A 17,812-nucleotide genomic window follows, 5' to 3' on the forward strand; every position below is an offset into this window, starting at 1 on the left:
AAATACAACAGAAGAGCAACTGGTGTTATCTGCTCACAGCGCAGCCCAACAATGTCATGTTGTTTTGATGATGAAGAAGTTGGTGAATAATCGCACACTAACATTTGGTTTCATGTTGCAAAACGGCGCGAGTGGGTTTTATTTATCGGGGGTCCACTGACAAAGCCAGAGAAGGACCTGATACATATGCTCTCTGGGCCCATATATGAAGAAAACTTCCAGCCGGTCTTCACTGGAATGAACGGGGGGGGGCCATCTCGGAACATGGTATCCAGTTGTCTTAATACAGTACATCCCTGCGATCACACACACACAAAAAAAACTTGGCGAGAGACATATATTCCACAGATTTTTATTTATGAACACAATCTCATTTAGTACCACCAATCCCCTTGTTAGTAATTCATGTTTATTTCGCTTCATGCCGGAACTCATCGACACCGTTAATCACACATCCTCTTAAAGTCCTACACATCACTGAGCAGAATGCCGAGCGAACCCGCGTCTGCACTCCCCTGCGAGGTCTCCGTCGTCAGCGACTTCCCTCCTGTTCGGCTGAGATTAAATGAGATCGTTTCTCGTCTGCTGCGTTGATCCCTCAAACTCCTAGAAGTTCTAGTAAATTTCGTTTTTCGCTCTTTTTCGAAGTAAAAACTCGGCTTGTGAGTTGTAGTCTGGCTTTGACAGGAGAAATCCACGTGGCAGTTAGCGCCTTGGCCATAGAGGATTCAACAGAGTAGGTGTAGCTCGCGTCGGGCTCTAACTTTAGAATTAAAAGAGAGAAATAACTAAATGTACACATGAGCTAAACTTAAGACACAAACGAGACTGTCACTGGGATATGAAGGGTTTAATAAAATAATAGAACGCATCACAGGTCTGATGAACTGAGGCCGGGGTTACCTGAGCCGATTCCTGTGGCGTTACACAAATTACAAAACCATAAAACTCAGACGCAATAAAAAAAAAATAAAAAAATCAATCAGTTCTTCTTTCAGTCAGAGATCGACAGAAGCGTGGTCCCTACGCACTCGAGCCACCTCACACCTGAAATGTATTTCATTTATTTATTCATTTTCATCTCAACAAAAGCAGCAGAGGTTGGGATGTAAACTGACTTTCACATTCAGATGATGGAGGAATGACCCTGAATGTTTCTTTACAACTCAAACCTTAGAAGTGCTTTCTGCTGATCTCGTAAGTGACGGAACTGAAAGTGTACTGACTACGAGCGTGAATATAATACATGCACTATTTTGTTTTATTTTTTCTTCAAAAATCTTCCCTGGAGAATGCAGCTGTGCAGAATAATATAGCAACTTTACTGGATGATACAGTGGATAAAAAGCATAAGAAGAAATGTTAAAAACAAGGCTTGCTAACAGCAAATCAACTCTCTCATAATTCACAACAGGAAAGCGAAAAAGGAGCCGCTCTTAGCGCCAAAGTAAAAGCCTTTCGTCACGTAACAGTTTTACCCTTTTCCTCCCCCTCTTCATCAGTGGCTTACCAGCAGATTCTAAGAGAAAAAGACAGAAAAGAATCGAGAAATTAGTCCATTTGCAGTCCGGCCACACCCTCTGACCCTCTGAAGATGCACTTAGGTGCGAGGGCTGCTGACGCTTTGTGCAAACCTCCAGCTTTAACGGACCACGGCCGAAAGGTCAGACCTGGTAATAGTAGGGATTATCTCGGTAATGGAGAGAAGCGAACCTGTTGACTGACGTTACTCGGCTCTACGTCGCTATTCCACAACAAATTACAACTGCAGGACGTAGGCAAGATGCGAAGTTCCCCTCTTGATAACTTGTGGACTCTTTGTCGATGCAGTCTGGATCGGGCATTTGTTGTTAGAATTTTATAGGACTTTACATATTAATTCATTTTGCTGTTTTTTTTTTTTTGGTCAATTCACTTGAAGTTTGGGCATCAACATTTTTTAAAAATATATTTAAAATTTCATGCTACTTTAAAAAGTCTCCAATACAATAAAGTTCTGATTGCAAGACCTCTTTTACACCCGGTACATTCTGCTAAGGGTTCAATCTCTTTGTTGGTTAAATGATTTTTGTACACTCATTGCATGTTTGGTATTTTTAAGAGCAGCAAAGTTGGGAATGTGGTAGAGTGGGGGGGGGGGTATATTAACAGAGGGTGTGTTATTGGCTGGCATCAAACACAGTCAATCATACAGTTCTTCAAGTCTGTCCAATCATCAGAAACGCATATATACAGTCTCATAATGGGGAGGAGCAGAGTTGCCTGTTCGACACCTAAATATGTCCAGATGTCCATTTCCACATTTTGAAGATTATGAAAGCCCACAGTATTTCCCACTCATAACGACGTGCACAATTTATTTTGAAAGAAAGAGATTCACTAAAATAACCCTGTGAACATGTACGTAAATGTGTAGAGCCCATTTTTCTTCTTGTTCTCTTTCATCAGCTTATCTTGATGCATTTAAAGCAGTCCTGGGCCCTTCGTCCTCCTGAGGCTCGGTCGGTCCCTCTTCAAACTGGACACAGTCTGTGTTGTTTATTCCAAGGATTGTTGAGACCAATACAAGTTGACAATAAAAAATTGTATCCGCCATAATGTTTTTTTTTTTTTTAACAGAACGTAACATACGCAACCATTTTTTATAAATGATAAAGTTTAAAAATCATTACTCTCTAGTGGACAACCCATGTAGTAGCGACACCGTTTCTAAATGATTGCAGGCATATCTAGCTCTCTGCTGCAATTTCTTTTTACTTACTGGCAGACATACGAGGTTGAACCATTTGAAACGATTTGCTTGTTCCCATAGAAAACCTTGTTTAGAGGTTACAACCCTTACTAAAGGGATACCCTTTAGGACCCACATGTAATGGAACCCTCTTTAAGGGTTCAGAGAAGAACCTTTTTCCAATATCAAGGTTACAAGAGCAATGTTTTATCTGAGTTACACAATTTCTTTTGGCATGTACACGGGTTACATTGGGGACCAGCCTCGATGGTGAACTCCTTATTATGCATGAGATCTACATGGAACCCATTTCAGATAGATTCAGGTAAATTCTAGCCTTCTGTTCCTTTAGGTGAGATCCATGACCTCCAAGAGAGCGATAGCCTATTGGACCTACCTAACTTCTATTTGAAAAACAGCTACGAGCAATAGATCCAAGCAGACCAACCTCCGTTCATAACCAAAGGTCCTTGAAACCTTAGCACCTCATTGTCCCTGAGAGAACTCAACATCTTACATGATTCCAAGCTACAGCGTACAACCTTGTCTTAAATACCGTGAGAGGGCTTCACTCAAGATTGTGTGCTCTCCCATGAAATGGCTATGATCAATGAACGCCTTGAAATCTTGGCAAGATGATCCAGAGAGAGAGACACAGCCTATCAAAGCCATGGTGATAACTAGCCAATTTGAATGAAGCTTTGTCGCCATGCAGACCTATTCCTTGGAGTGGAACCTATCAAAATGATCAATAAAAGCTAGGTGGTGTACAGCACCTTGTTAGTGAGCTGGTCTCAACAGAACATATTGAGTTATAGAGGATGATGGGGACGCTCATGGGTATTAAATAGTAGGTGATCGGCCTTCTATGAGAATGTCAATAAACTCTTTGTCGCCTTAGTAGTAATTACTTATGCTTTCCAAGAGAGACAATATCTAACAACATGGCTCCTAGCTATGATAATATAAGCTGATTCCCACAGGGAAAATCAACCCTGACTTCTTCATCTCCCAAACAGAATCACAATAAACGGAGGGCCAGATAAAGTCGGGCTTTTGCGCCTGTTTTTCAGAAGCTGATGTGACGCGTTCAACTCCAGACACATGGAGTTGCAGTTTGGGAGTCATTTCAGTGAGTGCGCCTCTCTCCTTCCTGCATATTTCTTCAAGGAAGGATCATGTTAATAATAGGTGGACACATTTAACAGACTGTGATGACGGTATTTACACAATCTGAATTAACCTTCATTCTACAGAAACTTAAATAACATCAGACAAAGAGTGGGCACACAACAAAATGATCTACACTATATTGCCAAAAGTATTCACTCACCCATCCAAATAATTGAAATCAGGTGTTCCAATCACTTCCATGGCCACAGGTATATAAAATCATGCACCAAGGCATGCAGACTGTTTCTACAAACATTTGTGAAAGACTGGGTCGCTCTCAGGAGCTCAGTGAATTCCAGCGTGGTACTGTGATAGGATGCCACCTGTCCAGTCGTGGAATTTCCTCGCTCCTAAATATTCCACAGTCAGTGGTATTATAACAAAGTGGAAGCGATTGGGAACGACAGCAACTCAGCCACGAAGTGGTAGGCCACGTAAAATGACGGAGCGGGGTCAGCGGATGCTGAGGCGCATAGTGCGCAGAGGTCGCCAACTTTCTGCAGAGTCAATCGCTACAGACCTCCAAACTTCATGTGGCCTTCAGATTAGCTCAAGAACAGTGCGTAGAGAGCTTCATGGAATGGGTTTCCATGGCTGAGCAGCTGCATCCAAGCCACACATCACCAAGTGCAATGCAAAGCGTCGGATGCAGTGGTGTAAAGCACGCCGCCACTGGACTCTAAAGCAGTGGAGACGCGTTCTCTGGAGTGACGAATCGCGCTTCACCATCTGGCGATCTGATGGACGAGTCTGGGTTTGGCGGTTGCCAGGAGAACGGTACTTGTCTGACTGCATTGTGCCAAGTGTAAAGTTTGGTGGAGGGGGGATTATGGTGTGGGGTTGTTTTTCAGGAGCTGGGCTTGGCCCCTTAGTTCCAGTGAAAGGAACTCTGAATGCTTCAGCATACCAAGAGATTTTGGACAATTCCATGCTCCCAACTTTGTGGGAACAGTTTGGGGATGGCCCCTTCCTGTTCCAACATGACTGTACACCAGTGCACAAAGCAAGGTCCATAAAGACATGGATGAGAGAGTTTGGTGTGGATGAACTTGACTGGCCTGCACAGAGTGCTGACCTCAACCCGATAGAACACCGTTGGGATGAATTAGAGCGGAGACTGAGAGCCAGGCCTTCTCGTCCAACATCAGTGTGTGACCTCACAAATGCGCTTCTGGAAGAATGGTCAAGAATTCCCATAAACACACTCCTGAACCTTGTGGAAAGCCTTCCCAGAAGAGTTGAAGCTGTTATAGCTGCAAAGGGTGGACCGACGTCATATTGAACCCTATGGATTAGGAATGGGATGTCACTTAAGTTCATATGCGAGTCAAGGCAGGTGAGCCAATACTTGGCAATATAGTGTATATCTATATTACCTAGCAAGATTAAGGGTGCAGCCATAGTAGCGGCTCTGTGAGGCTGCACTTAAGCACAGCAGTGCTTTGAGCTAAATGGTAACAATGGGCATGGCTAACATGCTCATAATGACAATGCAAACATGCTGATGTTTGCAGTTAATATATATCATGCATTCTATTTTTGGTTGGTGTCAGCATGCTAACATGCTAGACATGCTATTGCTAATTAGCACCAAACACAAAGTGCAGCTGAGGCTGATGGGAATGTCATTAGTATGTAACTCAAAACCACTCAAAAAGAGGAAAAGAGGTCACTAGAGGAAAAGTTAGGGGATCAAAGACCAAAGTCATTAGTATACATTGTCTTGTAACCGTGTATTTCTGTAAAAATCTGGTATATGTTGAGATAATTCACAGGTTAAGTGCAAACTTTGACTTTCTGGTGACACAAGATGAAAAGTCAGGCGATAACTAGAGTCATTAAGATTCATTCTCTGGGCTTGTGTATATTTTGTGTTCTGCTGTGTCACTCGATCTTTTTTTCCATTTCCAATGAAGTGTGTTTGACTCCTATTGTATTGGAACCTTAAGATTGTAATGTGGTCATTTTATTGGTCATAGTTTTTGAAGCGATACAGATGTGTCCACAATGTCATTTATTTTCGGAGCTTGGTGATGTCAAACGAATCCCACTAGCAGCTGGGGTCTACCAGTGTCGGGTGGTTGACCACTTTGATACAGACCGAAATATCTCAACAAACCATCGTGAGTTTGACATTTTTGGTATTGAATTAATTGTCTCAACAACATTTGGAAGGCTGGCCATGATATTTGGTACAGATTCACGTTCCCCTTGTAACAGAAAGTTGTAATAACTTTGGTGATTCTCTGACTTTTTAATCTGCCGCCTTCATCAGGTCAAATTTTTACATTGTCCATTACTTTGGTTTATGATCAAATACCTACTTTTTGTTTATTGCTAATTAGCGGCATGCTAATACACTAAACTAAAATGCTAAACATCAGCATGTTAGCGTGTTGGTAAATAAAAACATGTTAGCATGCTGACATTAGCATTTGGCTCAAAGCACCACTGCTGGGTGCAGACCCCCCCATCTTGAAATCTCACCATTAGACTGTATTTATTTGTTTGTTTGCTTGTTTAACATATTTAACATATGCCTGTAACACAGATATTTTAATATTGTGCTTTCTTTGATTGAGAAAAAAAACAAACACTGCATCAACCAATCCAGTAATTAATACAGGAGTCTGTTCTTTATCATAAAATCAAGCTAACACCAACATCTAATGTAAATTTGCTTTGGTTTCACAGTCAGAAATCAATCAGTCTCAGCCCTGCTTGGCTTCAGAGGCTGGACGCCAGCACAGGGTGGAGGTTGTTGCAGTATGACTGCTGGTCCCACTGAAGTCCTATAGCTCCAGTAACCCGTGTGGAACGATGCAATGAGCTAAATTGACTGAAGGCTGGGGGTGCACTGACCTGAAACCAGCCGGTAGAGAGACAGACTGCATGTATATACTGCACTCGCATGTATGTGCGTGAGGAGAGGGCATGGTATCTGTTGTAACTTAAGCACCACAGAGTTTGCTCCAGCTGTGAAACTCAAACTATTAAAACCCACAGAGAGACTGACAGAGCAGGATGATAAATGTCATCCTGCTCCCCCCCCCCCTTCTGTCCTCTCAGCTCAACCCTCCGATTTCCTCTCCTCACCTTCCATTCTTCTCCACCCTTCTCCAGTCTGCTCCACTCTGTCATCTACTCTCTTCTCCTGTCATCTCCCCCCCCCCCCCTCCCTCCATCTGCTCTCCTTTTTGCTCTATTCCACACTTCACTGGGTTAATGTTGTAGCCGTTGTGTATAAAGTACAAGGACTTAAATGCAAACCTGGAAATACGTTTTCTCTCTTAGTCATAATTTATTGAAATTAGCTTCACTCAAAGCTTCAGTACAGGTTATGAACTGCTCACTCAAGAGAAATAAAGCTCTCGATCACTCAAAGGAAGAGGGAAATATCGAGCATGTGCTTGCATAAATACACATACACTGAAGGAAAGGAGGTAGTGACCTTTGACCTCAACGGTCGCAATTTGTTGCGTGTGAAACAACATCTCCGATATGCAATTGTCAGTCACTTGCATCTTGCACAGCGACGGCAACTTTCAAAATCACTTTGATGCAATTTTCAATGACAATTTAAAAAGTATGTGAATATTTCCTTTGAAATTAATTTACAAAACAAGTGGATGTTCAAAAAAAAAGGAAAAAAGAAAGACGTTTGCTTTCTAGAATAGAGAAATGAGAAGGGCATTTATGATTATACATAACCTGTATTATGGTTTCCTTCTCTAAAATGGAGACTTACTCTATGCATCTGCGAAGGCTACGTAGTCTTATCTTAATATTATATAATGCTATATTTTTCTCACCGTCAATAAATCTTGCGGAAGCACCAAATCCAACAACGTTTTAGTACACTTCTCAGCACTTTCCAACTTCCCTTACTTGCCTGTTGTGCCCAGCTCGAAGCCAATTGGTTCCTAATGAAGACGTAAACCTTTAAAAACGGTAACGAACATATTGCTTCTTTAAAAAAAAGAAAGAAAGAAAAAAAAAGTCATTTCCTAAACCAGCAGGGCAAATGTTACTCAAAAAGAACAAATTAGTGCATTCGTTGGGGACTATTTTCAGACGTGGATTAATGCACAATTTGGTCTCGTAATGAGTATTTATGGCAGCAGGAAGGTGTCTGTGGGCTCCACTCAAAATAAACAACAGTGGCCAAGTTGATGCTAATGAAGGAACGTGTCACCCAGCGCTACAGCGTTCAGGCTCACTGAGGTGTTTTTAACAGTTTTCGGGCAACAACGGAGGTCTTCAGCGCAGATAAGACATATGAGGCACACGCATGTTCGCTGTGAAATAAAATGTCTGCGTTGCAGCGATTCGATGCCACTTGATGACGAACGTCTCAAAAGGACGGAGAAAGTGGGGAACGTGTCGGAGACTGCCTCCACTAACTAAAAGTTCATTTCAAGCCACGTGGACAATCAGCTCCACTCCGCACAGTCCCCACCTCTATCAAAAATACAGGGGGGCAACTAATAACTATTTTCATCATCAATGAATCTGTTCATATTTTTTTCAATGAATCAATTACTCCGGAAAACAAAAGATACTGAATTCACAATAACATAAAACGCAGAAAAGTAGAACATACTCACACTTGAGAAGCAGGAACCCCATTCAGTTTAATCAATTATCAAAAGAGTGGTCAATCAGACCCCAGAAGATTAGTCTCTGTTAAGCTAATGGGAAGCTTTATTACTGAGATATGTGAAATGAAAAATGCAGAATGCAACTTAATACTTTAGATGCTTGTGCACCAGGCTGTGCATTAGGTCTCAGTGTAATGTCTAGGAAGGCCGACTGTATGACTAAATGTAACTTACAAAGAGAATAATACAATTGTTTAACGGTGCACTACTGACCATGGCATGAACAGCAAAAGTAATTAGTATTCTGAAAATGATATCTGTGCACCTCTACTGTAAAAAAAAAAAAAAAAAAAAAACGCTGGTAACACCTCACAACTCACCCACTAACAAACTAATGGATTTCCCACCTGTGGCTCTAATTGAAGATCCATCCTGAGTTAAAGTAGTCACTGACTAAGGAGACTTGCTGGGGTGGCATCACATGGCCTCCCAGATAGCGCACTGGTATCTGGGCTCTTACAAGGAGCCCATTTTCACTTCATGTGGATCCGGCCAGCAGATCAGAAAGAGAGAGGGAGAGGAGTGGAGAGAGAAGAAGGAGGACAGGGGGGGGGGGGGTTGGTGAAAACAGTAGGAGAGAGAGAGAGAGAAAAACAAATAACAAACAGAAAGTCAGGAGCGGTAGAAGAGAAGCAGAAGTCTGCCTGTTCTCCATTCTGCCTGACCCAGCCTGGGAGCCTTGACTCAATTGGAAATCCATTTTATCTGATGACTGGCAGGCAATTGGGGCTCCCAGGTGATAGGCTGAGGCTCTGTGGTTGATGGGCCTGACCACTCCACTGCTGAGGGATGCAGGGATGGAGAAGGAGGGGAATGTGGAGGAGAACACGCACCGCAAAAGACTGTCTCCACGAACAAAGTTCATTTGAGGCTACCTCGATAACGAGCTTCCTCCACTTCTGTCAAAAATACAGGAACTCGGAGGGCAACTAACGAATATTTTCATCATCAATTAATCTGTTCATTATTTTTTTCAGATGGTCAATTACTCCGAAGCCCAAAGATATTCAATTTACATTTTACATTTGACAAGCGGGGAAACATGATTAGAATTTTTGCTTGATAAATGACTAAACTGATTATTATCAAAGTAATGGTCAAATCAGCACGACGGTTAGGAGTGATCACCATAAGAATCAGGCACAATCAATGAATCAATTTGTGCCATACGGGCAATTTCAAATTGTTCATGAAGCCACCAGGTAAACATCTAATGCGACATCAGTTACGCCCGAACGTTTGACTGCGGTGAAGTTGCTGGGTTTGTAATGTAATATGTGTGCGTTATTGTTCGTTGATAGAGAAGGGGAAATAAAGTATAAATATATTATAGTGGTTTGGAATGGTCATGCTTGAAGGTGGAGTGAAAAACTTCAGTCACAGAGAGGAGAGATGCGATACTGTTTGAATGCGGGGAAAACTAAAACTAAACTGACTCTGATTCATACAGCACGTTAGTCAAAACAGAATGAATGTAAAGATTACAGCCCCTACTATATTACTCTTAATATATATATAATGTCAATTCAATGGCAGTGTCCAATTTGTCCATTACTTCCACTAGTTCTCATTTACCACCTGCAGCTCAAAGTTTTCATTTATCCAGTGGAACATGACAAATCTACTGGGTGGATCGGAGCCGAATTTTGTACAGACGTTCATGATTCCCGCATGACGAATCCTAATGACCGTAGTGATTGCCTGACTTCTCCTCTAGCGCCACCATGGGGTTCTCATTTGCATTTTTTTTTTTTTTGTTTTTAAAGTAAAATGACTACGACAACTATTGGACGGACTGCCATGAAATGTTGGACGGTGGTCCCTTCGGTGGTCCCCTGACATTCAAAAATTAACGTGAAACCAAGTAGCACGCTAGCACACATAATTAAGACCGCACACACGGTTAAACAAATAAAGATGCGCTTAATCACTGTGAGCGTGTTGGCATGCTGACATTAGCCGTTGCCTGAAAGCACCGCTGTACCCAAGTACAGCCTCGCAGAGCCGCGAGCATGGCTGTTTTGAAAGGCAGAGGTAATAACTTATGTGTAGCCTTAGCCTCTTGCCACTAGATACACAATATAGCAGTGGGAGAAGTTAATGTAAACAGATGTAGCAGACACTACGTTCAGGTTAATTGTACTTTGTTAACTTTGAATTGTGTCAATTGGAAGCACAGATGATTTTTGGACCAAAAAAAAAAAACACAACAAATGACAAGTCCGTAAATCATTGCTTAGCACAATACAAATGAGCAGCTGCCTTTTGTACATTTGCTAGACAAAGAATTGTAAATAACTGCAGTGCAACTATAAAAAAAAAAATAAATAAAAAAAAAAGCAATTTCAAAGTTTCTCATGAAAGTGAACTTGTCAACACAGCTCTGGGAGCAAACAATAACACAATGGTATTTATTTATTTACAAAAAGGCCAGAGAAGGAAAAAAAAAAAAAAAAAAAAAAAAAATCGATCTCTTTGGGAGTACGGGGTGTGAATTGGAGAGCAATCACAAAGAAGAGGCAGGCCTCGACTCATAAAGAGAAAGAGAAAGAGGAGGTGGAGAGACAGATGGATTGAGTGACAACAGGACACAAAAGAGAGGCTCGTACAAAGTGGACTGTTCCGATAATGTTGCGGCTGCTTCGAGGCAACAAAAGCCAGTGAAAAACCCACCTAAAAGCCCCGCTGTGGTCCTCTCTTATCCCAGCTGGTGGTCTTGGTTGCACAAAACCTCTTGCTAAGCGCGCGCGCGCAAGAGGGGGGGGGGGGGGGGCGATAAAATGCTGACCAGAATATTGGTGTGAAATGCGCCCAGAGAGAGTGTGTCAATTGCTTATGCAGCCGAGGTGGCTTTCAATGGAACACAAAGCAGGGCTGTGTTGAATTATTATCGCGACCCCCATCGGAGAATGCAGAAAGAGGATGGAGTAGGGGGTCTGGTGGCGCGAGCCGACAGGCGTGGTGGTGCTCAGAAAGGTCAGGGTACAGCGAGCGAGGGGGGGCACAAAAGCTGGCGAAAATGCCTCCCTCAGGAAGCAATTGTGAGTACCCTCAACTCTACCCCCCCCCCCCCCCCAACTCACCCCTCGTTTGAAAGCTTTGAGGGCCACGAGGCAGATGAAAGAGGAAACAGAGGCTCTAGATTTGGCTTGATGTGCTGTTCGATCGAAACACTGCAGTGCAACAAAAGGCAGGGAGAGAGGGAGGGAGGGGAGGGGAGGGAAGGATGGCGACTGAAAGAGAGGTGGCAGATAGAGACTCCAGCCAGCGGCATGTGCCTCAAAGGAAGAGGGGAAAGTAAGAGAGAGTTCCACGTGTAACACAACATTGGCTAAGGGTGGCGGAGGCACGCGCGTTCAGTGTCAAAGCCGGCCTCGCAAACACATGCATGGACAGTGAAAGCTTTATTTTTTTTGCAACACGGAGGGTAAGGTTCTGATCATTTCTGAAAGTTTTATGATGCAGTTTTCTTTGAAAGCCCTCTGCTGTCCATCTGAGTGAGCTATTTTTAAGAAGAAGAAAAAAAAAAAAGAAAAAGAAAAGAGAAGCCTAATTCACTACCTAAATACATGCTGTACGTGGTTGTTATTTCTCCGGAGTGCTAAATAACTAGATTAGAAAACATAACCCGCAGAGGACACAATACAAGACAAGACGAGCAACAAAAGAGAAAGAGCGAGAGCGGATAATGAGGCTCGGCGGTGATTGGTTGTGATTGGCTGCGCAGTGATCAATGCTGGCTTGAAGGCAACGCTGATGGTTTATGACGGAGGGAACGACGACTGCCAACGGTATAAAAATGAAATCAATAAGTCAACAGCGAAGCGGCGAGAGAGGAGTGAAGGAAGTGGCTGAGAAAAAAAGAAGAGAAGGGTTTAGAAAAACGTACAGGAGAAGACGGCACAAAACAAGAGAGACAAAGAGAGTGGGAATAAACACAGAGCAAAAAAAAAAAAGAAAAAGCTGCAGACAGACGTAGAAGCTAGATGAAAGGTGTTGGTTTAAAGAAATCTGAGGCAGAAAAACAAAATTGACAGATGAAGGAAGGTTCATTAAAGATAGATAAAAAAAAAAAGAGGCTACAGCAAAAACAAACTGACGAACAATCAGATAAACCAACTGACAAAAAAAACTTTTCTGCAAACCATAGGCACTGATGTAAGTCTACTTGTGTGGGTGTGTGTGTGTGTGTTCATTCTCTGTGCTTCCTCACAGAATACACCACATTCATTGTGGCCACTGACAAGCAGCGAAGTAATGTGTTCTGTTAAAGCAAGCAATTGCTTAAGAAATAAATAATGTCATGTTGTATAGAAACAAAGTAGAGAAAAGAAAAAGAAGAGGAAGAGACACGTCTTACACAGTATTTCAGCTTCAAGGTAAAATTGCCTGGTTTCTTGTCTTCAAGTCTTTCTTCTGTCTGCTGTGTGTGTGTGTGTGTGTGTGAAATCCATGACTCCAGTGTTAAACTCTTCACTCACTCACTCACACACTCACACACTCACACACTCACACACTCACACACTCTCACACTCTCTCACACACACACACACACACACACACACACACACACACACACACACACACACACACACACACACACACACACACACACACACGGTCATTCTGGCCATGAGTGAGAAATTCACAGCATAAAATATATATTATACAGTTCGTCTTTTCGGCTGGATCCATTGGATTTGTCGAACATTCGCCGTAACCCCCCCCCCCCCCCTCCCCCTCCCCCATCACATGAAAACAAACACTCACATTACTGTAACAAACCCACTTTCCACTTTCTCTTCACTTTTTTTTGTTTGCTCTCTCCTGCGCTAACCTCTCTCCAGCTACGAGCAGCCTTCATTATGCTTTGAGTCAACACTCGTACAAATTGAGCTTGTAAGAATCAACCACGCTTGAAATAGCTCATCATGGCTCAGACTCGACTGGAAAGCAAAATATTACCATCCCGAACATGCTCACACACTACTCCAGCGCCCTAGTACGTTTTGAGATCAGAGTATGAGCTGTAAACACACACACACACACACACACACACACACACACACACACACACACACACACACACACACACACACACACACACACAATGTGTACAGCACTAGCTAGCTACATCTGAACAGTCAAATTGGCTTTTTGTGGAAAAATAAAGACACTGCACAAAACAGAAGAAACTAAAATAGCAGAAATTGGCCAACTTCTTGAGTTGCCAAAGGGTTCAATTAATAATGCACGGGAGCCCCGAGAGACAAGTGGGGGCTCTTCTAAGTCTGATCCAAATTGTTTTCTCTCCTGTGTTCATGACTTAACAGGTGAAAAAAAGTTCAACATCATTTTTATTGTGTTTGTTGCTGTAATACTCATTTTGGGCCACAAGAGGCTGAAGTGCACCACTACCTCATGTTCTAAGGAGGACTTAAACGCATTCATGTTTTGTTTTTTTTTATTTATTTCTCCATGCACTGTAAACACAAGGTACATACTGTGTATTGGCAGATTAGCAGCAGTTAAAATACATTTCTAGCCGAAAGAGACGCATGACAGTAATGTTCCGCAACTTGCTAACACACAAAACATATCTTGTGTTTAGAGTGCAGGGAGAAATTAAAATCCACCAGGAAGAAAACGTGAAGGCTTTAAGTCTTCTAGTTTAGTTTAAATGTTTTTCACCTGCCAACCAACCCCCCCCCCCCCCCCCCCCCCTTGATAAAAAATAACATTTAAAGTAACAGGCTGTTCTTAAGGCATGAACACAGGAAAGAAAATGGATCACCAGAATTTTGCCTCACTTGGGCTTCCGTAATAATGGTATAGACAATAATATATCCCAGAATCCAATTGACAATTTAAACGTTTTTTACCAACTTTTTAAAAGCTTAACAACCATTCTGAAGTCACCTGTTAGCTCGTCACCCAGTGAGGCGGCAGAGGCACATGAATTTATGAAACAACGCTGATTCTGAAGCGGAACATTGTTTATTCTTGATTTCTTGAAAAAGCAACAAGCCCTGCCACATTCATTGATTTCTATGTGACTCCCAAAACTGGCATTATGTAGATGCGTGTCAGCGCGCCGGGACATACCACCGTCCTACGTGCATCAAAGCTCCATAAAAGCAGCAATATTATCCCTGTAATTGTCCCTTCTTCGGTCCCTTCTATGATGTCCATGATGTGCATGTGGTAAGACAGAGGTCACCACATACAAATAAACACAAGCAAAAGAATGAATGATAAACACCTTCATTGGTACTCTTCTACTTCAGGAACAAAAAAACACATGGAAAATAAAACTTTTGGTCAACAGTCCTTCATCACTGCACGTCACATTATACCGCGGTGTTAATCAACTTTTGTTCAACACTGTGAGCTGGGGTGGAATAAAAGTTCAAGGATTCCTTAAAGCTTTTTTTTTTTTCCCTTCCCCTCGTCTGTAGGCAGTCACAGCTAATGAGGCACAAACAGACCTTCAACTGGGAGCAGAACAGAAACAAGAATCTGACAAAAAAAAAAAAAAGTGCTCCAAATGAATGTCACCTTTTTAAATCAATTCAACACCTCAGCAAAGACCGTGGAAAAGCACTACTGAAACAATTTGCTAAGATTTAATATTTATTTTACTTGTAAGTTTCATTCCTGTTTTCTGCAGTGGGTAGAAAGTCACAGTGGTTAAAGCGCAGAGTCACAAATAGAGTGTCAAAGGATAAAAAAAAAAAAAAAAAGTGCTATCTCCTCTATGGTACATCAACTTTGTAGAAAAGTTCTGCACTTTGAAAGAGGATATAAAAATACTGCAAGACTTTAGCCCCAATTAAACAACCTACACTCATTTAGAGGCTTGGTGTGAAACTCCCCATGCCTGGGTTGGTTTTTTTTTTTAAATCTGAGAAGGCTTCTCTCTGAACAAATATAAAAATTGAGAGAAACGCCGTTCCTTAATTAAGCCTAGTTTAAAGAAAGCTACAAGACGCTTGTAATATTCATTCATCCACGGCAGTGAGGTGAATGTGGAGCTCGACTAGCAGTCCGCTTCAGACATTTTGTGTCAAAAAGTGAGGAGTATGTGCTAAAATGAAAGTGTGTGTGTGTGTGTGTGTGTGTGTGTGTGTGAAACTTTGTGTGTGTGGTCAGTAGCAGGCCGAGGCAGCAGTTGAAGCCCCTCATTTTTCTTCATTAGTGTTGATTGCTGAGGGGCCTGCCATCTCTTTCTCCCACTCTGCATCTTTTCATCCTCTGTCCATCTCGAACCCTTCCTCCATAACCACTTACCCCCCCCCCTCCCCCCCTCCCTCCTCGTCTTCATCCCTTTCTTCTCACCTCTCCTCGTTTTCTCTGCTCGCCTCTTCAATTGCTCGGTGTTCACCATCACTCCTCATCACGGGGGTTCATCTCCTCATCTCTTTCAGATTTTTTTTCCCTCCTACTGCAGTCTATTGCATATCTTGTTCCACTTAAAACCGATCGCAGCTTTCAACTTCACGCATAATTGTTTCTCCTTGTCATGCTTTAGCGGCCTCCCGCTCTTCTTCTTTTCTTTTTCTACGTCCAGTGTTGCTCAAGGCCGTTCCGTTGGCTTGTTATTGGCCTTTCACTTCCTCCCAACTAGGACTCTAGATCTCTGGATGTCTACAGCATGTGCGTTTTGTTCTTCAATACAATTCCTCGCCCTCAGCCTTCTCTTTGTATTTTCCTTCAGATTGTTTGTCTATATTGTTATGTGCCGGCAGAGTAGCTGAGCCGCTGTGATCTTTGTGGCGGCATGACTCCTGTTCAATCAACAATAAAACTGAAGGTAAAAGAAAAAAGAAAAAAAAAAAAAAAGAAATCAATATTAGGTTTTACACCGCTGTGATTCACTGGCTTTGCGAAAGTCAGTGTGCGTTCAGATCGGCAACAGATACAGATTTATTATCCGCATTATCAGCATTGTCAATAGGGGGTTTCTTTGAGAATGGACTTATCAAAAAACTTGATGAAACTATTTTCTCTTTCCGCTTATCTTTTGGCGCGCTATCACCAGGGAATCATACAGCTCAGAAACACACACACACACACACACACACACAATGGAGGCTGGCCATTGTGAATCACAACCATGTTCCTAAAGAAATGCAGTATCATCCCTCTGTGGGTCCACAGAAAGCTCTCCTGCATTAACTATAATACTGCCCTGCTCAAATGTTTTGTCCACAGCCCGTTTACATGAATGAGGCAGAATACTGCAAACACTTCTCAGTATAATATATATATATATATATATATATGGATTTTAAATATCATATGATAAGACACATTCTTTTGTACAGTAGCTTCTCAACAGTTGGTTTATGATACCAGTACGATATCATAGTGACTGTCAGTCTATGCGTCTGCCATACACAGGTGCTGCTGCAGCAGTAGGCACAATATTCCCAAAAACACCCACATCAGGTTCACCACACCCAGCGTGCCGTTACCGCCCTCGCTGCCCTTCACGACTAGTTCACCGCAGTGAAACATGAGGCCACACAGTAATCTGAAAAAAACGATTCAGTGCCGAGGCGAGTGTACGCCACAGGTCTGAACTGATCAATACAAAGGATTTTACTCTTTAAAACTAGCAAGAAAAAAAAAAGACCATCCTCACCGTCAACCGCTTGACTACAGTATGAATACAATGAGCAGTGTTTGCCGGCTTATTTCTTACGCTAAGATTAGCAGAACAACTTGCCGTGGCCGCAAAATCCACCACATGAAACGCGCACACACACACAAAAATATAGAATTTCTCAATGACGGCCGGTTCGACTCCGAGATAATTAACCATTCAGTTAACTCCAAACTGATAAAATACACATTAATGTCCAGTTTTGGCTGTAAATGATGAATGGATTTCACTTATATAGCGCTTTTCAACCTTGACGGTTCCAGAAGGTTCCCATTCACGCACACTTTCACCAACTTAGCAACTTAGGGTTCAGTGTCTTCGACATGTGGATCGAACCACCAACCCGCTGTACCTCCCACGCGGCGGTGCCACCCACTGCAGAGGGAAATATTGTACTTTCTAATCCACTACAGTTATCTGACAGCTACAGTTACTTCAAAAATTAAGATTTTACATACAAAACATACGAAGAACATTTAAAATATGCATTGTAAAAACGTTAAAGTACTCAACAGTATGTCCAATTTGAGCTTAACCGAATTAATAGTCGCGTATCAGCAGAAAGGTATAGGCTTGTTG

The 17,812-nt window shown here is 42.3% G+C and overlaps 1 protein-coding gene across 2 annotated transcripts in view; it reads right to left on the bottom strand.

The window, feature by feature from the left end:
* Positions 1-336: 336 nt before the first annotated feature.
* chchd6a (coiled-coil-helix-coiled-coil-helix domain containing 6a) overlaps positions 337-17,812 on the bottom strand; it is a 73,990-nt gene continuing 56,514 nt past the window's right edge. For both annotated transcript variants that reach the window (XM_070910519.1, XM_070910520.1), the window contains exon 8: positions 337-1,519. In XM_070910519.1, coding sequence (XP_070766620.1) covers positions 1,499-1,519 — 21 coding nt within the window. In that variant the 3' untranslated portion in view covers positions 337-1,498. The remainder of the gene's footprint in view (positions 1,520-17,812) is intronic.

Source organism: Enoplosus armatus, chromosome 8 (genome assembly GCF_043641665.1).
Source record: "Enoplosus armatus isolate fEnoArm2 chromosome 8, fEnoArm2.hap1, whole genome shotgun sequence".
NCBI lineage: Eukaryota > Metazoa > Chordata > Actinopteri > Centrarchiformes > Enoplosidae > Enoplosus > Enoplosus armatus.